This window comes from Lynx canadensis, chromosome E1, assembly GCF_007474595.2.
Source record: "Lynx canadensis isolate LIC74 chromosome E1, mLynCan4.pri.v2, whole genome shotgun sequence".
NCBI lineage: Eukaryota > Metazoa > Chordata > Mammalia > Carnivora > Felidae > Lynx > Lynx canadensis.
Window position 1 is genome coordinate 46,216,143 of NC_044316.2, and position 25,674 is coordinate 46,241,816.

At 41.0% G+C, this 25,674-nt stretch overlaps 1 protein-coding gene across 1 annotated transcript in view; it reads right to left on the reverse strand.

Annotated features, from left to right (window-relative positions):
• SMURF2 (SMAD specific E3 ubiquitin protein ligase 2) overlaps positions 1-12,265 on the reverse strand; it is a 120,596-nt gene extending 108,331 nt beyond the window's left edge. Inside the window, exon 1 of the mRNA XM_030296222.1 lies at positions 12,196-12,265. Within this exon, the coding sequence (XP_030152082.1) occupies positions 12,196-12,247 (52 nt within the window). The 5' untranslated portion in view covers positions 12,248-12,265. The remainder of the gene's footprint in view (positions 1-12,195) is intronic.
• Positions 12,266-25,674: the final 13,409 nt, after the last annotated feature.

The following is a 25,674-nucleotide window of genomic DNA, read 5'->3' on the forward strand; positions in this document are numbered from 1 at the left end:
TCTCTCTCTGCCCCTCCCCCGTTCATGCTCTGTCTCTCTCTGTCCCAAAAATAAATAAAACGTTGAAAAAAAAATTAAAAAAAAAATAAAATAAAATAAAATAAAGTTTATCCTAAAATATGCCAGTGTCACTTATGATAGATTCTAATTCTCCATCTCCATTTATTTCAAGTACATTCATTTGGACTTTAGGTTTCAGTTTTATAGGTCTTAACTCAGCCTGACATCTACCTGTGCCGAAATATCCCCACCTACTGACAAGAGGTGAAACTACAAGCCATTCTTGAAAGTACCAGCAAACTACAGGGAAATGTATTAAGTCATTAAAGGCTGGATTTGGATCCACACAGTTCCGCCACCTCCAAAAACCCTGAACTATTCAAACTATTCTCCAAAGCTCTTCTACTTTTCACCATAGGTACAGGGGAGGGAAGAGAACACAGTTAATTGCCTAAATGTTCACAATATGAGTTAATGATAAAAGTTATAACACAGTGGCTAATCTAACTACATGACTTCTTTGATATACTGGGCACCCCCAAGGTATACAAGACATCTGTGCCCATAAGACATGATATCAATTGAATAGAAACCTATATTAATCCTTATTAATGTTGTACTTGCTCCTACAGATAACAGCGTATAATTGGTTATGACTAATTTATTTTTATTTTTAACTTTAATGTTTATTTACTTTTTAAGAGAGAGGGAGACATAGCATGAGCAGAGGAGGGTCAGAGAGACAGGGAGACACAGAATCCGAAGCAGGCTCCAGACTCTGAGCTATCAGCACAGAGCACAACAGCGGGGCCCAAACTCAGGAACCGTGAGATCATGACCTAAGCCCAAGTCGGACACCCAATCAACTGAGCCACCCAGGAACCCGATGACTAACTTATTTTTAAAAGTCTTTGGTCAAAAATGACAAAATTCATTAATACTTTACAACTTGAACAGTATTTTTCACATACTTCTCATCCAGGAGAATCTTAAAATAAGTAATATTATCATTTTAAGCATGCCCTTAAAACTAAAAGCACAGGCACCAAAAAAGTAGGTGATAAAAGGCATAAAGCTTATCAGTGGCCTAACTAGGAGCTAAACCTAAATTTTCTGCCTGCAAGTTCTATAGTCTTTCTATAACATTCCAACTGCCTCCCAAAAATTACCAAGTATATCTTACAGAGTAAATAAGATCTACATTATGGATGTCTGTTTTGTGACAGTTCCTAAGAATGTATTATGGTCAAACAAAAAAGTCGGCTTAGATTTTAATAAAATTAACTTTCTTGGTCTTGCAGAAAATACTTGCTCATAATATAATGCAACCCGAAAAATACCCAGAACTCAACCCACTTGTAACAATATGTCATTTCCTTTCTATTGCTCCATTCTTTATGTTTATTCTTTTTATCCCACTTTTCCCCAAAAATGATCTGAAGGGGCTGATAACTCATAAATAGGCATCCCTTGTTAATTCACACTTGTTGCAATTCACTTCAATCAGTAAGAAATAAAACAGTTATAAATTAGGGGCACCTTGGTGGCTCAGTCAGTTGAATATCCAACTCTTGATTTCGGCTGAGGTCATGATGCCAGGGTCATGGGATTGAGCCCTGTGTCAAGCTCTGCACTGAACATGGAGCCTGCTTAAGATTCTCTCTCTCCCTCTGTTCCTCTTTGCCACTCAAGCTCTAAAATAATAAATTTTTTAAAGGTCCATAACAGAAATTTTCAGGAGAAAAATACAGACCCTAATCTAAGTTTATTCTGATTTCTTACATCTCCATTTATGGTACTATGTAATAAAAATAATCAATGCCGGGGCGCCTGGGTGGCGCAGTCGGTTAAGCGTCCGACTTCAGCCAGGTCACGATCTCGCGGTCCGTGAGTTCGAGCCCCGCGTCGGGCTCTGGGCTGATGGCTCAGAGCCTGGAGCCTGTTTCCGATTCTGTGTCTCCCTCTCTCTCTGCCCCTCCCCCATTCATGCTCTGTCTCTCTCTGTCCCAAAAATAAATAAAAAAAAAAATAAATAAAAAAACAAAAACAAAAAAAAAAAACGTTGAAAAAATAATCAATGCCTACAAATGTCAAGAAATTGATAAATATTTGTTGGTTGAGTAAATGAAATAATGGCTCCAACGCATCATAAAATTCTAAATTAAGGACTCAATTATGCTTACTAAACTGTTATCAAAATGTCTATGAAAAACTTTTTAATCATTGTTTGAAATCAGAAGACTTATTTTAAAGCTATAGTTATCAAGAAAGTGTGGCTCATAAATGGTAAACTTAGAAAGGATAAAATTACAGCAAAAAGTGGGACGCTTGGGTGGCTCAGTCGGTTGAGCGCTGCACTCTTGATTTCGACTCAGATCATCATCCCAGGGTTGTGGGATCAAGCCCCACACTGGGCTCTGTGCTGAGCGTGGAGCCTGCTTGGAATTCTCTCTTTCCCTCTTCCCCTCCCTCACCTCCCCCTCTCAAATTAAAAACAAAAACAAAAAACAAAAGAATTGTAGCTAAAAGAAACAGAACAGAGTCCAGAAATAGATCTACATATATATCGTCAACTGATTTTCAGCCAAGGTGCCAGGACAATGCAATGGAAGAAACAAAGGTATGTGAACATATAGTGCCACCAGGAAAATCAGATACCCATATGGGGGGAAAAAAAACCTTGACCATTACCTTTCACATCATATTAAAAAATTAACTTTAGAAAAGCCACAGATGTAAATGTAAAAGCTAAAATTATAATACAGAAGAAAACATAGGAGAAAACTTTTAGGACTGTGGATTAAGAAAAGATTTCTTATGAGGTGCCTGGGTGGCTCAGTCGGTTAAATGTCCGACTCTTTGATTTCAGCTCAGGTCATGATCTGGCAGTTCATGGGTTCGAGATCTGCGTCAGGCCCTGTGCTGATGGCTCAGAGCCTGGAGCCTGCTTCGGATTCCGTGTCTCCCCCTCTCTCTGCCCCTCCGCCACTCATGCTCTGTGTCTCTGTCTCTCTCTCAAAAATAAACATTAAAAAAATTTTTTTTAATTTCTTAGGACATAAAAAGCATGAATCATAAATGAGAACTTGATGAACTGGGCTCAATCAAAATTCAAAACTTCTGCTTTTTGAAACACTATTGGGGGAGGGGCGCCTGGGTGGCGCAGTCGGTTAAGCCTCCGACTTCAGCCAGGTCACGATCTCGCGGTCCGTGATTTCGAGCCCCGCGTCAGGCTCCGGGCTGATGGCTCGGAGCCTGGAGCCTGTTTCCGATTCTGTGTCTCCCTCTCACTCTGCCCCTCCGCCGTTCATGCTCTGTCTCCCTCTGTCCCAAAAATAAATAAACATTGAAAAAAAAATTTTTTTAAAGAAACACTATTGGGGGAAAGCCCCAAATTAGAAGAAAATATTCACAAAACACATATCTGATAAAGGACTTGTATCCAGAATACAAAAAGAAATCTCACAACTTAATGAAAAAAAATTTTTAATTATGAGCAAAATATTTGAACAGATATTCACCAAAGATAAACAGATGGCAAGTAAGTCCATGAAAAGATGCTGAACCCTGCAGGTCAATAAGGGAATTAAAATTATAGCTACAGTGAAATCTCTCTACACATCAATTAGAATGGCTAAAACCAAAGGTGACAATAGTACGTGTTCAAGTGTTAGCTAGGATTGGGAGCGACTGGAACTCTTACGCATTGCTGCTGGAAATGGCACAACTTTGAAAATCACGTTAGCAGATTTTTTTTAAAGTTAAACACATATTTACCATATGACCCAACGACCCTAATCATTTACTGGAGAGAAATTAAAACATGTTCACGCAAAGAGAATGGTCACAGCAGCTTTATTTGTAATGGCCAAAAACTGGAAAGAACAAATATCTGTGGATATTTGTGAATGGACAAACAAAATCAGCCATACGTGCACAATGCAACATTCCTCAGGAATAAGAAGAAACAAACAACTGATACACAAGATGGATGGATCTCAAAAGCACTATGGTAAGTGAAAGCGGTCTGGGCCAGAAGACTACATACTGTAGGATTCCACTGACATAAAATTCTAGAAAAGGCAAAACCCTAGTGACTGAAAGTAAAGTGGTTGTTGTCAAGGACTGGGGATAGGAGGAGACTGGCTGTGAAGGGGCATAAGGAAACTTTCTGGGAAAAATAACCTTTGTGCAATCTATGTAGTTAAATCCTACCTAACACTTTAGGTACTATTAGATTCATTATCATCAAGACTTATTTTATTTATTGTTTTGTTTTAATGTTTATTTATTTTGAGAAAGAGAGAGTGCAAGCAAGGGAGGGGCAGAGAGAAAGGGAGAGAGAATCCCAAGCAGGCTCCACACTGTCAGTACAGAGCCTGACTGGGGGCTCAATCCCACCAACTGGGAGATCACGTCCTGAGCCAAATCGAGAGTCCAACCAACCAACCCTTGAGTTGAGTCCAAATGAGCCAACCAGGAGCCCCAAGATTTATTTTAAAACTTGAGTTTTATGTCTGCTGTCAATTTTTAGTAAGAAATCAAACTGTGAAACTTAAGACACACATCAATACTTCTTAGTGTATCAAATGTGGTTTTTAAAAAAAGTAGGCCAGGACTGCCTGGGTGGCTCAGTCGGTTAAACATCCAACTTTTGGTATCAACTGAAGTCTTGGTCTCAGAGTTGGGAGTTCCAGCCCTGCACCCAGCCTGGAACCTACTTTAAAAAAAGTAGTTCAAGCCTTCAGAAGCTATTCTAAAACAAACATAAAATTCCTCTTTTTGTTCAATTAATTATACATTAGTGGAAAAGTTCAAAAGAAATGTTTTAAATGTAAAGATTTTGCTGTAAAAAATGCCAAGTACTCATACCCAGAAAACTAGCATTCAGTGAAATACTAACAGGATTAGCTTGCAACAAAATTGCTCTAATCAAGCAAAATACCTATTGCTGTGTTCCTAAATATAATAACTAAAATTAGAAAATACAATGAAAATGTCACAAATACAAATTAGCTGGAATTACAGTCAAACATAGAAAATACCTGAACTGTCCTGAGCAATACAGACAAAAGCTTAAATAAATGTAAAATAATAGCGTCCTCCTAGGAAGGAAATTAAGTACACTTAAATGCCTCTTTTTCCCTCCAAAGCAAGGCAATTCTAATTACAACACCAAGGAAATTTCTTCTTAAACCTGACAAGTTTAATATTCATGTGGAAGAGCAAATAAGTAAAAATAGCAAAAAAAAAAAAAAAAAAAAAATTCCATCACAATGAGCGTATTAAACTAAATTATAAAGCTATAATAATGAAAAGAGTATGGCAGTGAACAAGAGATAACCTGACTCTATTATAACTAATTTAACATAACTAAAAAGATAGCACATCACTGTGAAGAGGAAGAATTAGTTAATAAATAATGATGAGGGGCGCCTGGGTGGCGCAGTCAGTTAAGCATCCGACTTCAGCCAGGTCACGATCTCGCAGTCCGGGAGTTCCAGCCCCGTGTCGGGCTCTGGGCTGATGGCTCGGAGCCTGGAGCCTGTTTCCGATTCTGTGTCTCCCTCTCTCTCTGCCCCTCCCCCGTTCATGCTCTGTCTCTCTCTGTCCCAAAAATAAATAAAAGTTGAAAAAAAAATTAAAAAAAAAAAAATTAAAAAAAAAAAAATAATGATGAGATGACTAAACAGAAACTGGGGGCGGGGGTGGGGGGAAGGAATATTTTCCTAAACCATTTTTTAGAAACACTAAAATAAAATGTACTTAAATACTTACTAAACTTCTTAACGGAAAAGGCCTTCCAAATAATAGAATAAGAAAAACAAAAGAAAAGTTGAACAGATTTGACTTCTAACTAAAACAACAAATTTGTGCATGTCCAAAAATGGCCAGAATTAAAAGTCAAATAACAGACTGGGGAAAATGTTTGTAGCAAATATAACAACAAATTAACATCTTGTTAATTCTCAAGCAAATCATTAAGAAAAACACAAAGGCCCTAACAGACAAGTAGGACAAGGCCAAACAAGTCAACAAAAATAAATATAATAAACAGGAAAATATTCAACTTCACAAGTTAATGTTTAAATACTGTATTCCATGAAATTAGCAAAAAATTTTAAAAACAAGAGCCAATGCTTGCAACAGTATTATAAAAATGTATGTTTATTTATTCATTGCTTCCCTAAACAGGCACAATTCTTACAGGAAGCAGCATGAGGAAAAATTTATCAAGAACTTACAAAAGATTCACACTCTTTAACGCAAAGCACTCTTTCTATGGAAATATCCTAGAAAAATAATCCTTAAAAAAAAAGTTATCTACACCAAGATGTTTAGGGCAATAATCTGTAATAAAAATTTAGAAACAGGGGCGCCTGGGTGGCTCAGTTGGTTAAGCGGCCGACTTCGGCTCAGGTCATGATCTCGCGGTCTGTGAGTTCGAGCCCCGCGTCGGACTCTGTGCTGACAGCTCAGAGCCTGGAGCCTGTTTCAGATTCTGTGTCTCCCTCTCTCTGACCCTCCCCCGTTCATGCTCTGTCTCTCTCTATCTCAAAAAAATAAATAAACGTTAAAAAAAAAATTTAGAAACAAAAATTAGAACGAGAAAAAAATAAGAACCAGTTTTGTAGCATCCTCTTAACTGGTTATCCCAAAAGCAGTCTTCAGAGTTCCCATCCCAGCCCATCATCCCATTGCCTCAAGATTGATGTTTCTAAAGTTTATTATTTTGAGATAGAGAGAGATAGTGCAAGTGGGGGAGGGGCAGAGAGAGAAGGACAGAGAGCATCCCAAGCAGGCTCTGCACTGTCAGCACGAGCCCAATGCAGGGCTCAAACTCACAAACCATGAGATCATGACCTGAGCCACCCAAGCACCACCCAAGAATAATGTTTCTAAACATCAAAGATATGAAAGCTTACAATCCTTCCTCCTTAAAAAAAAAAAAAAAAAACAAAAAACAAAAAACTTCTTGGCAAAATATAACAAGTTCCTAAATGGGTTGGTCCCTGTCTATAGCCTCAACTCTTGCCACTCATACCTAGTGCATTAGCCACAAAGAACACATATAGGGGGGCGCCTGGGTGGCTCAGTCGGTTAAGCGTCCGACTTCAGCTCAGGTCACGATCTCACGGTCCGTGAGTTCAAGCCCCGCGTCGGGCTCTGGGCTGATGATGGCCCAGAGCCTGGAGCCTGCTTCCGATTCTGTGTCTCCCTCTCTCTCTGACCCTCCCCCGTTCATGCTCTGCCTCTCTCTGTCTCAAAAATAAATAAACGTTAAAAAAAAATAAAAAAAAAAAAAGAACACATATAGAACGACAGAGAAATATTTCTACGCCTCCAGTGTTCATTCAATAAAATGCCAAAAACCCTTAATCCAAGCCGAAACAAAGACTCTGGCTTCCCAGAGCTGACAGCATAGAAACAACAAATGCCCTTCAGTGAGCTGGGTCTGACACTAGAGGAAGAGCCTCTTAGTCACAGAGGAAAGGCCAATTCAGGTCAAGGAAAGTTCTAGGGATAAGGGTAAGCTTTGAGTTGAACCTTAAAAGATGAGCCAGAATCTCAAGGGCAAGGGTAATTCCAAATAAATGGAATGTATATTTTATTTTTCCACACAAAATCTTAGACGTTTGTAACAGGATCTCTAGACAGACAACTTGGGATTCTGACATGTACTTAACCTCTCCAAGTTTTTTCCTACCTCTTAGAGCTACCTCTTGGAGAATTAAAAGTGATAAAAGATATAAACTTGATACAATGTCTGGCACTTAATAAGCATTTAATATATGTCAGTCATACAGAAACACACAATGCTGATTACAACAGTGTATTTCAAGGGTCTAGCCTTCTTAGAACAGAGAAAGTAACAGTAAACAAAAAACGAGAGCAAAAAGGGAAAAAGTAGTAAGAATGGGGTTAAACAACATACTGCCATGTAGCCAGGGTCAAACAGTTCTCTGTATACACCATGATGATATCCTCATACTACACATTATAATACCATAATTTATATTCATAATGATACCAAATCATAAATAAAACATTAAGTTATGTTAAATATGGTCTACATGAAAAAAGTAGGACATATTACAACTTTTGAAAACCTTCAAAATCTTTAAAAGACATCAAAAATGGCCACAATAGAAATCTTGTGTGCCTAAAGTGTGGCCCTTCATTTACCTTGAAAATTGAGTTACATGCTAAATGATAAATAAGCTAAATAAAAGACATGCTAGTATATATTATGATAGTTACAGTTCCACCAACAGGAAAAAAGTAGAATCCATGATTAAAACACATACACACCCTTTACTCACCAATGCAAACCAAACTACATGAGGCACCTACACAGGTTCAACTGCATGTCTGAGTGTTAGACTAGAAGAGGTAACTTAAGAGAAAAGTCAGGAGCTTAAGCTACCTTAGAAACCAAGAAAATAAAATGGGGACATTCAAATTACAAGCACCCTTAATTAGAAACCCGTGAGACACAATTCAAGTTGTAATTTTTAAGGCCTTGAATCAATAAAATATACAATAAAACAATACTAAGATACCAGCATATCTAAACTGAGACTTTTAATGTTGATTTTCCTCAAGCTACACACAGGGTTAACCTCATTACTTCCAAGGGTTTTATAAATTAATAACATGAGGAACTGCATATAAAAACATTTAAATTACAAAAAGGTTTGCAATATATGTTCTGGAGAAGTAAGTCAGTTATTTCTCCATATCTAAGACACATAAATATTAGAAATTATACTAAACTGCTTTTTTGAGTCTTTGGTTCTCAAAAACATCAATGATATAAAAAAAATTGCCCCAAATTTTTTATAGTAACTAAATACAAATAATATTTTCTATCCAAAGCATTGTAAGAAAAGCCTGTATCAGATATTCATAAGTATCATGTATACAAATTTTACAATTTCTAACCAATTTTCTATAGAAATAGTTGAAATTGGTAGCTTTACCATACAGCCCATTTTAATGATTAAGTGTTAATGTGTCATAAGAACCGAAGTAACTTGATGAACCAAATCAGATTTTAACCACCAATGGCCTGAGGAATCTCAAATGTGGGATTCAATTAACCCTACCTTCTTAGCACCAAAAATACCAAACAGTTCACTAGGTGATTGTGGGCTAAGGACTAATACATGGGGAAAGTATAATATCTGTCATGGGCAGAGATCTCGTGATTCAAATATTTCTTCTTCTTCAGTGTGTGTGTGTGTGTGTGTGTGTGTGTGTGTGAGAGAGAGAGAGAGAGAGAGAGAGAGAGAGAGAGAGAGAGAATGTGTATGCGTGCGTGCGCATGCACGTCATCAGGCAAAAATTGTTTACACCTTTCAGGAAAGAGACAGCTCTATGTTAAAGATATAATTGAGTAAGTACAGTTCATAAAGCACCTTGAAATCAAAGGCACTCTATAAATTTAAAATACTAGTATGGTACTGACTTAAAGCAAAGAACAATAATTTTAAAGCATCTTACAGCCCAAGTGTATTATAAACCAAATAAAAATCCACTCTGGGATGTGCCTTTTTTATTTTTTTTAGTGATCTTCCTCTATTAGGGAACCCGGATCTAAACAAACTATTAAACACTTAGTCTAAAGGTATGCCAAACATTTCTTAAGGTCTTAACAAAGAATCAACTTTTTTTTTAAACAAAACGAGGCCTAGGTTAAATATTTTATTTGGCTTCTCAAGATGGACTGAAAAGTTGGGCACCAGCTCCAGACCAATTCCTGGACGCACATCAAACACAGCCCTGTCATTTATCCAGTCAGTCAAAACAATCTTTTCCATCTAACCCTTTAATGTTTATGTCCTAAAAAGCTGCTAATTGAATCCAGCTCTTGAAATCTATTTGTTAAAATCTATACCATCTAATTTATAAATGGACTAAAATGAAAAAAATAGAAGTTAACTTTCCTGGCAAAACAGAAGAGAATCCACCAAATGTAACCAAAAAGGAGAGGGCAATGTTTTTATTATTTGAACAGTTTTTTCTTGAAATATGACAGAGACAAATTCCCAATGGTTTTAAAAAATTGAGAGTACCTCCAACTGTTTTTACAATCAAGGGGACACAGTGTATTTAATATTCCTCAGAAAAATCTAAAAATAAAAAAATCACTCTACAAATTTAGTCCAATGTGTCCTCTCCCCCGCAAAAAAGAAGTGTCATCTTTTCTCCTAAGTGAACTCACGAATTCTTATAATGTAGCATAGGCTGTAAGGAAACCACAGATAAACACTTTAAGATCTATTGAGTCACAGTAAAAACCTCAAACTCATTTTAAAAAATTAAAATACCTGTTTTCTCCCTCATTTTCTCATTATGCATATAGCCTGCAAGGAAGTAAATGGCCAACAGCCTATTTCCGATGCTTTCTGCAAACCTGGAATCACAGGTTCTTCCCATGATCACTGACACAGCACTGAGTCTACAGAGAAACAGCTGTAGATAAACTCTAAAGCAACAAAGATCCCTAATAAAGGTTTCATAAGAAAACAAGGAAACTGAATGGGGGAAATGGAGGGGGGGTGGGGAATCCCCAATCCAGGTTTTCCATTAAGAACCATTCACTGAAGGGACGCCTGGGTGGCACAGTTGGTTAACTGTCTGACTTAGGCTCAGGTCATGATCTCACGGTTTATGAGTTCGAGCCCTGCGTCGGGGTCTGCACTGACAGCTCAGAGCCTGGAGCCTGCTTCGGATTCGGTGTCTCCCTCTCTCTGCCCACCCTCTGTCTCTGTCTCTCAAATATAAACATTAAAAAAAAATTTTTTTTAAAGAGCAACTCAGTTAATGATTCTTTGCAATTTTCCCTAGGAAAAGTAACACTGGCATAAAAGTAATATATTTTTTAAGTTGCAGCCAATTTACAGTCAGGCTAAATTCTCAAAAACCAAGTTCACTGCAAGTTTTTATCTGTAAAGTTCAGCCAGTGGACTGGGATGTGACACACAAGCATTCAATTACAAAATTAGTCCATATAAATCTCTACGTCCACTGTAGGCAAACATAATTACAGTTTATTCTTACACAAAGACACACACACACACTCAGACCTTTAAGAGAAACCATCTTTCTCACCACACATTCGAACATCGACGTGGATAATTTAGTGAATGGTAAACACTGATTTCAATTCCACTTTTCAAATCAAAAATAATTTTGTCCTTAAAATGGGGGGACACGACCATGTAAGAATACCAAAAACGGCACTGTGTAAGCAAAGTGTACCTGTAATGTCAAAGATTTAATGCACTTGGAATCATAAACACTTTGTAAGAGAGAAGCCTCCTACCTAGCAACCCCTCCAGACATTCTTTTCCATTTAGAAAAGGGAAGGGGAGGAGGTGGGGAGGGAGAAAACTTCGCTTGCAAGTCTGTATGAGCACATACTTAGAAATGTCCACCAAAAAAAAAAAAGTGTGTTTTCAAAGCAGGTCTGGAGTTAGAAGTGAGACACAAGTTCTGCGGCCTACAAGGAACAACCCAAAACATGCTACCCTACAATCAAACACTTCCAAAACACAGAGTGTACAATGAGCCGGAGTCGTCCGATCAGGCGGACGCACCGGAAAATCATCCACCTCGGTCTCCACCCTTCCCAGAGTCGTGCATTTCAGGTGTGTGGCACCAGCTGCTGTGGCTGGCGGCAGAGAATGAAGGTTTTGCACGCGGGCATAAGTGGGCGAACAAGTTAACAAGCAGGGAACACACACACACACACCCTCCCGTTAAGCGCTCCATCTTTAAGGAGTGTTTACGGCGCGCAGTCAGCGACCGGATTCAATAAGCCCCGCCACAGGAGCTCCTCATCCCCCCGACGACCCCACCTGGGCAGCAACCCAGGGGTTGCTCCCCGAGGCCCGGGAGAGAGTCGTGCTCCTCGGCCAAGGCTTTCCGACCTCCACTCCGCCTGCGATTCCAACCGGAGCAGCCCTCCCTCAACAAAAGACCCCCGAGACACCGTCGGTTTTTTCAAGAATTTCCCCACAAGGGCGAGTGGTTTTGCCATTACTCCCCCTGAACTAGGCCTTCCCACGTCCCCGACCCCCAACTCACCATTGATCACGACCCTGGCCCTTCCCAAGGCCACAGGCACCCCCCGCCGGTTCGCCCACCCCACGGCTGCCCCGGCCCGGCTCCCGCCGCCCCCCTCACCTGTCAGGCGCAGCTTGACGGGCCCGTTCCTCCGGCCCCCAGGGTTAGACATGTCCCCGGCGGCGGGGGCGGCGGCGGCGGCGGCGGGGCTGCGGCCGCGGCGCGGGGCCCGGGGCCGGCGGGCGGGGCGGGGGCGACGGCGAGGCGCGGCGGAGTCACCACAGCGGCCGGGGCTGGGGCCCGAGCAGCCGGCGCCGCGGCCGCCACGGCCGGAGGGTCCCGGATGTGCCGAGCGTCGTCGCCATGAGCCGCGGAGGGAGCGGGACGCCGAGCTCCCCCCTCCTCCCACTTCTCCTTCCTCGGCCCGGGCCGCACAACAAAGCGGCAGCCGCGGCCGGCCGCGCCGCCTCCGCCCGCGCCCCCGCCGCCCGCACGCAGCCGCCTCCGCCTTTCCCTCGGCTCGGCGAGGCCCAGGAGCCGACGGCGCTGCTCGGCCGAGGCGGGCGGTGCTCGGCGGCGCCGGAGCAAGACTCGGGGATCGGCCGCTTCCTCCTCCACCCGCCCTCTTGTCTGAGGGAGCCGGGTCCTGGGGCCGCCGCCGCCACTCGTCGGTTCCGAGGGGCGGGGAGGAGACGGGAGGCGGGGCCGGAGGGGCGGGGCCTGGGCGGGCGCGCGCAGGGTGCCCGGGGCGCGGGGGCGCGGAGCCCGGGCGGGCCTGGGCTCTCTGGCGGTGGGGGGCGGTGCTCGCTGCAGCCGAGGGTCCCACACAGAACTTGGGGGAGAGAGAGGGCAAAAGAACAAAGTGGCGGCGCGGAGCTCTGTGGCACCGGGAGGGGCTTAGTGTCCTGCCCACTTAAGGCAGAGCTTTTGTCCGTGCAGCGCAGATTGCATTTATTAGATGCCTACTGCGTGCAGGACGCTCAGAGAGACTGAGGCGAGCAAGGTTGGAACCGAGTCCGCTGCCCTCGGGAATTTAGCGTCGCTGGGGTGAGGAAAAAGACACTGTTCTCCTACCGAGGGCTAATGCAAATCTCCTGGGATGTTTTGCTCCTGGTACGGTAGTTGCCACCTCCATCCAGGACTCACTTGGTGAACGGGATCAGGTTACCTGCTTGCTCTGGCTCTTTTTTCAGCTGTAGTGCAAGGATAGGAGATTGATAATAATGCTTGAAAGGAGTATCAACATGATAAACCTTGGAGAGCAATGTATGAAAAGCTTTTCATACAGTACTGTATTTCGTTATCTCAGGAGGAAAAATAGAAAATGAAATGAGTGTACCTTACCCTTTGACCCTGTAATTGCACTCTTGGGAATTTATTCTTGATATATAATAATACAGAAGATGTTCTTTGCAAAGTTCAGTTAATAACAAAAGGGGAATGAATGAGCAGCCTCCTGATGAATGATATTACATCATCCGCATCGATTTTTAAGCAGCCATTTAAATGGTAATTATGAAAATCATATAGCTTGAAATGAACAGTTTACAAATAAAGTTTAAAAGCAGAACAAAAGGTTGTATGCATGCAAAAGTATCTAGGACAATGAAAACTAAGAATAGCTGGGGGAGACGGGAGATTTTTATATGCGCTTTGTTAGTTTTGCTTAAGGTTGTTATTAATGCAATTTAAAATTTAGTAAAGTTAATATATTTTAATGCTAACTCAGTGTCAGGTCATTACTTTTTTTTTTAATGTTTTATTTATTTTTAAGACAGAGAGAGACAGAGCATGAGTGGGGATGGGGCAGAGAGAGAGAGACACAGAATCTGAAGCAGGCTCCAGGCTCTGACCTGTCAGCACAGAGCCCGACGTGGGGCTCGAACTCAGGAACTGTGAGATCACGACCTGAGCCGAAGTCAGACGCTCAACCGACGGAGCCATCCAGGCGCCCCAGGTCGTTACTTTTAATTTATTAGTAATGTCTCTTCATTCTCCAGATGAAGTACCTCCAAGAGCATCACATCAGTCTGGCTACAGCCCTACAATTAAAGTATCCAAAAAATTATATAAAGTTCTACAAGTTAGACTAGAAATTCAAAGGAGGTGAGATACCACTTCATACCTGTCAGAATGGCTAACATGAACAACTCAGGCAACAACAGATGCTGGCGAGGATGTGGAGAAAGAGGATCTCTTTTGCACTGTTGGTGGGAATGCGAACTGGTGCAGCCACTCTGGAAAACAGTATGGAGGTTCCTCAAAAATTGAAAATGGAACAACCCTAGACCCAGCAATTACACTACTAGGTATCTATCCAAGGGGTACAGGTATGCTCTTTCAAAGGGACATGCATCCCAATGTTTGTAGCAGCACTATCGACAATAGCCAAAGTATGGAAAGAGCACAATGTCCATCGACAGATGGATGGATAAAGAAGATGTGTGATATATATAAAATGGAGTATTACCCGGCAATCAAAAAGAAAGAAATCTTGCCATTAGCAACTATGTGGATGGAACTAGAGGGCATTATGCTAAGCAAAATTAGAGAAACACAAATATCATATGAGTTCACTCATATGAGGACTTTCAGATACAAAACAGATGAACATTAAGAGACTCTTAAATATAGAGAACAAACAGAGGGTCGCTGGAGGAGTTTTGGGAGGGGGGATGGACTAAATGGGTAAGGGGCATTAAGGAATCTACTCCTGAAAATATTGTTGTACTATATGCCAAGTAACTTGGATGTAAATTAAAAAATAAATAAATGATTAAAAAATAAAATAAATTCAAAGGAGGGTACTAGAAATTCATTCAAATTCAAATACTAAGTGCCTACTATGTGCAAAGCAGTGAACAAGTTCGAGAAATGCTTCTTCGCACTACAGAAGCTCTGAAGTTACACTAATGAATTTGAACAATGGCTGCTATCACAATGTGAAAGACTGGATGGACAATGGCAATAAAATTAGCAAACTGACAGGTAAATACACATTTGCCTTACTCTTATGGCACACGCTACGTTCCCAACCACCCACTAACATCATTTGTAGCTTTGTATTATTAGGCAATAGTGAGGATTTCAGAAAATGATGGGGGAGCTGGGGAAGCTACCTTTTGTGAAGTTTAAAGCAGTATGTTCAGATATGTAAGTGACAGTGCAGAAAAGTGTATACATGCTTAATGCGCAGAGGAGGACTCTGTTTAGGCTTGCCGGTGTATAAGTTTAAATCTCATCGTGTAAAACAAAAGAGTCAGATGAGAATAACACTATAAAACCGTACTGTTCAGCTAAACTTTCATTAGATTAAATTTCAGCATTCAGCATTAGGAGCATGCTTTGCTTCCTCATGGCAACACTTTTAGATAATAAGTTTGAGAAAAAAGGGAGGAAAAGTAATTCTTAGGGAATTCACCCTTTTCTTTCTTCCTAAAATAGAAATCCACTTCCGACATAAGTTGTACCTAGACATGTCTGTAATGGGAATGAGGATTGCAGAAAATCTTTTCAGAGCGATCTTACTCCCTTATGACTTCTAATTTGCTCTTGGTAGAATTGTGCACCTTTTATCAAATCATTATTCTAGGCATCTGTCTCAAGTTTACTAACTCCACCTATTTCCTACTAATAAAATAAGTCTTTTTTCCATAAATGCCACTTACTAGAAACTTGCAGTGAAAATACTCTAACAACAACTCATTAAATAGCATTTTGGCGCAAAATTTTTAAGCTCTTTTATTTACATATTTTAATCACTTAAAGTTGCACTCTTTATGATGGAATCCTAGACCAGAGGTGAAAATCTACACATGGTCATAAGAATATTTAAAACCTTTTGTTTGGAACATGTTTCTGTTTTCCAAGGCTAATGTTAAATTTGATGTGACTTTGCAAGAAAATGCTTACCATCTGTAGTTGGTATTTTTCTTCTGCTCCCGCCATTAATATATTTTTTACGTAGAAGAGTTGTCTCCAGTAATAAAAAATCTGTCTGAGGTAAGGTTATGTTAATAATGGTACCCCTGTGAAGCCATTTTTTTGAAGCTATTTTTGTAGCGTAAATTTTTAATTTAATACAGTTTATGCACCATGGAAAAAGCAAACGTCAAGCACTCAGCAGTTTCAACCACTGCTTAAAATTCAACTTTTTTTTAATGGTTAAAATATCATGAATTTAATTTAATCTAATGTAGTATCTAGTTCTCGCTTTAACTAACGAAGCAGCTAAGTAGAACTCCCATGTACTTATAGCTGTTAACCTGACTCTCCCTCTCCCATCCCCACTCTTTTCCTCTCTGCCTTTGCCTGTCCTGGGTATTGAGAATTAGGTTTACTAAAAACCCTTGTGGGCAGTCCTGTCTTGACATGGTTTAGAATTAGGTTACGTTCCAAGCTGTTCTTTATGACCCCTTCCCTGATCCCCTCCCAGTAGACCTGGTTCCCAGTGATGGAAACTGAGGTCACACCTGGGACCTGTGTTTCTCCAGGTCTGGATTCCCCCCAGGCCACTGACTTTGCTCTTGCCTTTGATGGTAGTCCCTACCCACATCCCTTCCTGAAGGAATCTGCCCTCACCTACTATTCTAACATAGTGTTCTATGCTCATCCCCAAAGATGCTAATTCAACGAATTAGGGTGGGGCCCATGAATTTGCATTTCTAATGCTGCTGGTGGGGAGAACCCACTTTGAGAACCACTGCCTGATATCATGAATGAGCCTGGGTGGCCCTCTTTATACTAGGTGAGCTTGGCTTCCTGGCTATGAGATGACTGATCAAGAGGCCAGTCCGATTTTATCGCCTTGGAACTTGAAATGGGGACAGTGGGAGACTTAGTGGTGTGGAGCTGGGTTGACAGGTTGTAGGGCTGGCACCTGAGAAAGACATTTTAAGGTTCAAGTAGATGAATACATGAGGAAATCAGTGAGTAGAAAGAGACTAACAAAGCAGACAAACCAAAATGGGGATGAGGTTTCATAACCCCAAAGAGGGAGACAAAGAGAGTGATTATTTGACCAGCATTCCCTCTGGACTCCTGGTCCACGAGTGACTTCTTACAATTCATTTCCAAGGAATCTCACCAGGCAGAACAACCATCCCACCCCTACTTAAGCAGGTTTAAATGGGTCTCTGTCCCTTGCATTGCACTCTGTCTTCACTTGGAACACTTTTTCCTCTTCAGGCCTGTCCTGTGCATTTCTCCAAACACCCTTGATTGTCTGCCTTGCTCCCGCCAATGTTCTTCCCCAGAAATGAGTCTCACCTACAACCCAGCCTGTGGCTTAGGATCCTACCACTCGGTAGTAGTGCTTTTAGAATCTACAGCACTCTGATACATATGGCTATCAGGCTCCTGAAATACGGCTAGTGATGTGCTGCAGACATAAAATGCCCACTGGGTTTGGAAGACTTAGCCTGGGGAAAAAAGAAGGCAAGATGTCTTAATATTTTTATATCCATGGCATTGAAAATAATATTTTGGACATATTGGGCAAAACAAAATATAGTATTAATTTGCCTATGTCTTCTTACTTTTTATTTATTTTTTAAGATTTATTTATTTATTTTGAGAGAGAAAGAGAGACAGAGAGAAACAGAGAGCACCAGCAGGGAAGGGGCAGAGAGAGAATCACCAAGCAGGCTCCGTGCTGTCAGTGCAGAGCCTGGCACTGGGCTCAAACTCATGAACCACAAGATCATGACCTGAGCCGAAGAGTCGGACACTCAACCGACTGAGCCACCCAGGCACCCGGTCTTTTTACTTTTTAAACCATGACTAGTGGAAAATCTGAAACCACCAATGTGACTCTCTCTGTACTTCTACTGACCAGTGGTGAATCTAGAGGGTGATGACGATCCCACTCATCTACCTCCAGAATATTCACCACCATCTGGACTCCCCACCACCCTGCCCGGCATCTGACTTTCCCTGCTATGCTTTTTAGAGTTTATCTTACCCACCCAAGTCTCCAATCAATTTCTATAGCTAGGTCAGTTCAATAGCAACTACCTCACCCTAGTGAGAATGGGAAGATCTGGTACCAGGATCCTCTCCCTGCCCTTACCCCACCTATCTGGTTTTGATTTAAATCAACTATCATGCACTGTACCTAAGTCTTAAGATGGGACAGATCTTGTTTGCCAGCTTCATATGTTCAGTAGAGAAGTAGACTAGATGATCCATGTTATTGATTGGATTATTCTCCCCAAAAGATAGGTCGAAGCCCTAAACTCCATCCCCTGTATCGGTGAATATAACATTATTTGGAAATAGGGTATTTGAAGATGTAATCAAGATGAGGCCATGCGGGCGGGTCCTAATTCAATATGACTATTATCCTTACAAGACAAGGCAAATGCCATGTGAAGCCAGAGACACACGGAAAGACGGTCATGTGACAACGAAGGCAGAGATTGGAGTGTGTAGCTGCAAGTGAACGAATACCAAGGATTGCTGGTCACCACCAGAAGCTAGGAAAAGGTGGGGCACCTGGGTGGCTCAGTTGGTTAAGCATCCCACTTCGGCTCAGGTCATGATCTCCCGCCCATGGGTTTGAGCCCCACATTGGGCTCTGACAGCTCAGGGCCTGGAGCCTGATTCAGATTCTGTGTCTCCCTCCCTCTGCCCCTCCCCTGCTCACACTCTGTGTCTCTCTCTCTCTCTCTCTCTCTCTCTCTGTCTCTGTCTCTCTCTCTCTCTCTCTCTCCAAAATAAATAAACATTAGGAAAAACATTTTTTTAAGAAGCTAGGAAAAGGCAAGCAAGGACTCTACCCAGAGTCTCAGAGAGAGCATAGCTTTGCTAACACCTTAATTTTGGAACTGTGAGAGAATGAATTTCTGTTGTTTTCAGCCGCTAAGCTTGTGCTACTTAGTTATAGGAGCCGTAGAAAATAAATATAACTTCTAAGTTCCCTATACACCCAATTATATTAAGTGCCATACAGGTAAAAAGGCAGATTGCACAGCTGATTTTCATTATTTATTGCAGTCACAATACAGTGTTCAAAAAATAGAAAATCCTGTAAATCAAGGCCATTTTTATGCACCCATTTTCAAATGCCTTAAGTATACAGACTGCCCTGTTATATTGTAAATTCTGAGTTAAAAGAGAATGTCATTTGAAGAGATTGCATATTTTCCAAAGCCAATTTGGTGATTTAAGCATGGAAGTATTACAATTAAATGTTTGAAAAGTTATCTGTGCATGGTTTGCTGTAAGCTGATCTCATGAAGCAATACATCTTTTGGGGATGAGGTAGCAGCCCCAACCCCGGGGGAAAGGGAGCGGGCGCATCACTTGACTGCAACTACTTTGGACAACTGGGCAACATGAGCAGGCTCAAAAAAAAAGTCAGATCCAATCATCTTCAAAATAAGAACTGTAGTAGCTACAACACAATCCTCTAAGGGCGGGATGGGAGGAGGAGATGTGGAAATATTTGTATGATGCAGTCTTTATGGGTAATGCAGAGAATATGGGCCAGAATGAGATCAACATGGCTCATAAGCCAATGGGTCAATGTCAACCATTGCTTGAAAACCTTCAATGACTGCTTGTTGCCTCTCAACTCCAACCCAAACAGCTTTACTAACATAAAGGAATGCTCATGGTGTGTGTGTATGTGTGTGTGTGTGTGTGTGTACTTTTAAAAAGCAGAAAACAAAAATATGGGTGAGAAACGATCCCCAATCCCAACTTTTAAATAAATACGCTTATATATTCATTCATTCAAAATTATATTGACTAAGCACATACCAGGTGCTGAGCACTGTTCTTAGAGCTTGTAATCTAGTGAGAGAAGACAACCGACATATAAAATGCTAAGTGTACAAAGGGATTATCTGTTGCTTTCTAGAGAGCATTTTCAATACTTAGGTCAAATCAATCACTGTGATTCTCCAAAGTTTTGCTGAAAATGTTGAGACAGACTTTACCTCTTTCCCACTAGACGTGAACTAGAAAGGATAGGCACTACTGGGCCATATTGTGGCCCTCAATGGCAGACACTGAGACTGGAGTCAACATAGAGGAAGAAGGGCCAAGAGATGGAGAGAATGGAATCTGATCCTGATGATCCCATTTGAACCCTGTATCCTGAAGCCATCAGGTCGCTTGGGTCAGGTTTTCAGTCGCTTGCCCGTAAGAGTCCTAACTGATCCATCCAGTGAAGCCCCGTCTCTGGGGTAAAAGCTGCAATCTGCATTATTAACTAGGCCCCCGTGTGAATAATCATTGAAGAATTGACTCCAGAACACAGGCCCGCTTAAGGTACAAAAGCGGGCAGTGGGCTAGACTTGGCTCACTGACCATGGTGCCAACCCCCGCTCTAGATCTGGAGCCGTAAGTAAAGAGAACAAACAGTACCGTGCCCGAGAGGGTCAGTAGAATTCAGTAAAGTGTTTGTCCAAGATCTGTAAAATCTGAAACCATTTAACAGTTGAGGGAAAGAAGCCAGTACAATCACAAGAAGAGCTAATATTTATGGAGGGCTTACTACGGGCAAGATGCTGTGCTAAGGGTTATCTCACTTAGGACGCTTTGGTTAGCCAGGAACAGAAAACCCTCCTCAAAGAAACTTAAATGATACGAAGGATTTGTATTTCATATAACAAGTATTTCTGAGATTGGGGTGATTCCATGGTTGAAGTTTCAGTGGTTTAGTGATATGTTCAAGGACCCAGGTTCTTCCTATCTTATGCCTCTGCCTCCCTCAGGGTTTCGGCTTTGCTTTTAAATAACTCCCTCGATGACCACAAGATGGCTACTACAGTCCCAGGCCTCCTATCCAGACCAAATCATCTTTAGGAGAAGAAACAGATCATTTCTTCCTCCGCCTGCTTCTTACAAGTGAAGAAATAAGGATGCCTGGCTGGCTCAGTCGGAAGAGAATGTGTCTCTTGATCTCTGGGTTGTGAGTTCAAGCTCCCAGTTGGGTGTAGGGATTTAAGTAAATAAATAAACTTAAGGAGAGAAAAAAGTGAAGAACTATTTCCCAAAAGTCCCTCCACACTAGTATCTTCCTTCTCATTTCTCATTGGTCAGAATTTGCTTAGATGCTCACTTTTAAAGTAAGCATTGGCAAGAGGAATGGAAGTTCCCAGATTAGGTAAGACTAATTAGGAATCACCTCCTCATTTAAGCTATGTAGAGAATGCCGAAAACAATACAGAGGATGCATAAATACCTGCATGCAATCAGGGTTCTGCTAGGAAGGAAGTACAGGGTGGGGGTGGGGCTGGGGGCAGGAATGGATACTGGATAAGCAACCACATGTGATATTATTAGGTGATATTCTTTTCCATGCTTTACACACTGTGAGAAAATAAAGTTCAGAGAGAGGAAAGTGACTTGCCCAAGGTCATACAGCAAATGAGTGGGAGAGACTGATTTCAAACCCAGGTCTGCAAATACATGCCCAAGACCTCGGCCACCACACTAAAGTGCTGTGGCAGAGCTGAGGATGTCAGGGAAGAGCAGGATAGCTCCAGAGTTTGCTCCAAAATCAAGAAAAATTGAGCCAGTTATTCAACCCGTGACCAGGCCTCTAGTAGTATGTACCACTTGCCTTTTGCTGTGTAAGAAGCAACCTCGTAATTCAGTGCGTAAAACCGTAGTAACTTATTTCGCTCCACATTATAGGGGTCGGCAATTTGGCTAAGCCCTGACTTTGGCTTAGGTCATGATCTCGCAGTTCATGAGTTTGAGCCCTGCGTCAGGCTCTGTGCTGACAGCTCAGAGCCTGGAGCCCACGTCAGATTCTGTGTCTCCCTCTCTGCCCCTCCTCCGTGCTCTCTCTCTCTCTCTCTCTCTCAAAAATAAATTAAACATTAAAAAATTAATATGTGTGCGTGCGTGTGTGTGTGTGTGTGTATCCTTTAGAATGACTTATGTTATCTTTAGAAGGACCAAGAGGGTTTCCCCTCAAGGTCAGAACTTCCCTATTTGCAAAATTATTAAAACGTGTGGTCTAACCCATCTGAAATCACTGATGTCTTTTTTTCTGTCATTAGCAGCTTCAGTCTATAACTGTAGGCATTTAAAACATTCTGGAATTAATTTCTCAGGAAAGGAGTGAGCACAAGTAAGTTCTATTTCATCTTATGAACCCATTCAGAAATTACAGTCTTTAGATATGAACTTACACAGCATGAAGTTTGGCCCACAGCATTTCTGAAAGTGGAATTTGGCTCATGTGAATTCTCATAGCAAAAGAGAGATTGCCAAAGCAAGCAACTTTCTCTAAATACAGGTGAAATAATATTCTTACAGAGTAAATCCTCACAATGTGAAAACATACAAAGTAAGTTCACTGAACGTTCTCTAAAATAGTTTGCCATAGAACTGAAACCCGGAAAAGTGATTTAGGTGTCAAGACTAAAGGAAATTCCTTCTCTGCCTCATAATGTGGGAGACACAAGAGAGAACACGGAGTAAACTGAGGTGCCCACCCCACGGCTGAGTGGACTGAATGGAGAAGATCTGTTGGCTTGAGGGATCTCAACTTTAACAAGCTTGAGAAAAAGCACGGATATAGAAAATGGTCGGGGCACCTGAGTGGTTCAGTCAGTTAAGTGACTGACTTCAGCTCAGGTCATGATCTCAAGGTTCATGAGTTCGAGCCCCGCATCAGGCTCTTTGCTGATAGCCCAGAGACTGCTTAGGTTCTCTCTCTCTCTCTCTCTCTCTCTCTCTCTCTCTCTGTGCCCCTCCCCTGCTTGCACTTTCACTCTCTCAAAAATAAATAAACTTAAAAAAAAAGAAAATAGTAGAAAATGCTCATGGATATTAATACAGAAAATATACAGATACAAATATAGAAAATGAAAACTAAAGCTATCTACTATACTGCATAATGTTCGTTGTTAATTTTCTCGTTGAAAATAGCAGTTTCTAACATGCCGTTTGTGATTATATTATAGCTAAGCAATCTATAATATATTCAATTAATAGAACGCCATAAGGGTCGGTAAAGACACCAAGTAGGTAAACTATATTAATGCATTTAAATGTGTATTTGTAATAAAGTTAAGTTTAAAAACTGTTTAAAAACTTGAGGTAGACATCATCAAGAAGTTCATATTAACAGAGAGGTTAAGAACACCTGATCTAATGCAGTGATCCTATTTAGAATAAAAAGTTTTGGGGCACCTGGGTGGTTCAGTCAGTTGAGCGTCCGACTTCAGCTCGGGTCATGGTTTTGCGGTCTGTGAGTTCGAGCCCCGTGTCCGGCTCTGTGCTGACAGCTCGGGGCCTGGAGCCTGCTTCGGATTTTGTGTCTCCCTCTCTCTCTGCCCCTAACCCGCTCGCACTCTGTGTGTGTGTCTCTCTCTCTCTCAAAAATAAATAAACATTAAAAAAAACTAGAATAAAAAGTTTGTATTCCAGCAAGAAAATTTTAACTCTCACTATCTAACCATAGAGGAGATGTTAAATAAATTATACATCCATTAAAAACTACACTGTAGATATATATTCATTATACATAAGATATATAAGATAAGATATACATAAGATATACATAAGATATATAGGGGCACCTGGGTGGCGCAGTCGGTTAAGCGTCCGACTTCAGCCAGGTCACGATCTCACGGTCCGTGAGTTCGAGCCCCGCGTCAGGCTCTGGGCTGATGGCTCAGAGCCTGGAGCCTGTTTCCGATTCTGTGTCTCCCTCTCTCTCTGCCCCTCCCCCGTTCATGCTCTGTCTCTCTCTGTCCCAAAAATAAATAAACGTTGAAAAAAAAATTTTTAAAAAAAGATATATATATAAGACATACATAAGATATATAAGATAAGATATACATAAGATATATATATAAAATTACATCTATTAAAACTATATTGTAGATATATATTCATTATACATAAGATATATAGCATATGTAATATGTAAATATCAAGTATTGATAATATGTATATTTTTGACATAGAAAATGCTTCTAATATATGAAGTGGAAAAAATTTATAATACACTATTAATGTGTAACTTCATTTCTTAACAAAAAATGTAATTTATATGCAGATTTAAAGATCTTAAAAGAAACATATCAAAATGTAACTTGAGGTTATTTCTAGATAATGGGAATTTCTATTTCTTCTTCTTTTACACATTTGTATTTTCCACTTTTTTTCTACAATGAACATCTATTCCTCAGTAATAAAACAGTTAAAATATTGGGTTTTAGGGGCACCTGACTAGCTCAGTCAGTAAAGATGCAACTCTTGATCTCGGGGATGTAAGTTTGAGCCCACGTTGGGTGTAGAGATTACTTAAAAATTAAAAAAAAAATCTTTAAAAAAATAAAATAAAATACTGGATTTTAGCAAGATAAAAATATGCAAATAAAAAAGAATGGAGGAGGGGCTCCTGAGTGGCTCAGTTGGTTAAGCATCTGCTCTTGATCTCGGCTCAGGTCTTGATCTCAGGGATGTGAATTTAAGCCCTGCCTTGGGCTCCATGCTAGGCACGGAGCCTACTTAAAAAGAAAAAAAAAAAAAAAGAATGAAAGAAATGTCAACAACGGATGCCAGTAGATGATGCCATCAAATGGGACTTTCATATTCTTCTTTAACTTTAATGTTTTCTAAATTTTCCACAAAAAAAGCAGCATTTATTAAAATCATGACATATATCATTAGTATTGCATCATACTAGCGCATATTATATCACTCCCTATTGGATGTGAAAGGGGAAAGGAAATGGTTACACAGGAGAAAGTTCACTTCAATAAACTAAAAATAAAAATTTCTGGGGTGCCTGGGTGGCTCAGTCAGTTGAGCATCTGACTTCAGCTCAGGTCATGATCTCACGGTTCTTGAGTTCAAGCCCTGCATCAGGCTCTGTGCTGACAGCTCAGAGTCTGAACCTGCTTCATGTTCTGTGTCTCCCTCTCTCTCTGCCCCTTCCTCACTCATGCTATCTCTCTCTCTCAAAAATAAACAAACATTAAAAAAAATTCTGCATGATCATTAACTGTTATATAAGTAAATAAAAGTATAGATTCTTTCTTCAGAAATGTCTGATTGTCAATAACGAGATTCCAAAATAAAGCTGAAAAAGGTGTAATTTGCAAATATCAGTGACACCTTTATATTGGTCCAAATGGTGGTGGGATCCCTGACTCAACACCGCCCCCTTCCTGTGGTCGTAGCATCTTTCTCTGAGATAAGGACAGCTCTATGCCGAATTCAGGCAAGAAAATCCAAGCTTAATAAGAGTCCCTTGGGTTACTTCGGTTCAAAGAGTCCATTGCTCAAGTCAAAGTTGATGAAGATGTGAACCAACAGCAGTCCATGTGGAAATGACTTCAGGCTCTTAGCTGACAATGGGCTCAGCATGAGTCATTCCAGTAACATGGGCTCTTAGCTGAATTCCTAACAGAATTCTACTGGAGATGAAGGTCATGATGGTACCCTTCTACCTGCAGCCCATCAGCCTAGACGATAAGCAATACTTTCATTTCTGGGAGCCGCACTGTAAAAGGGACAAGGGAGACAGAAATCAAGCTGCTGAGGGACTTTATGTCATAGCCCATGTGGAATATTTGGAAAAGCAGAGAAAGAAAACTCAGAGGAACTCATCAGTTGCCTTAA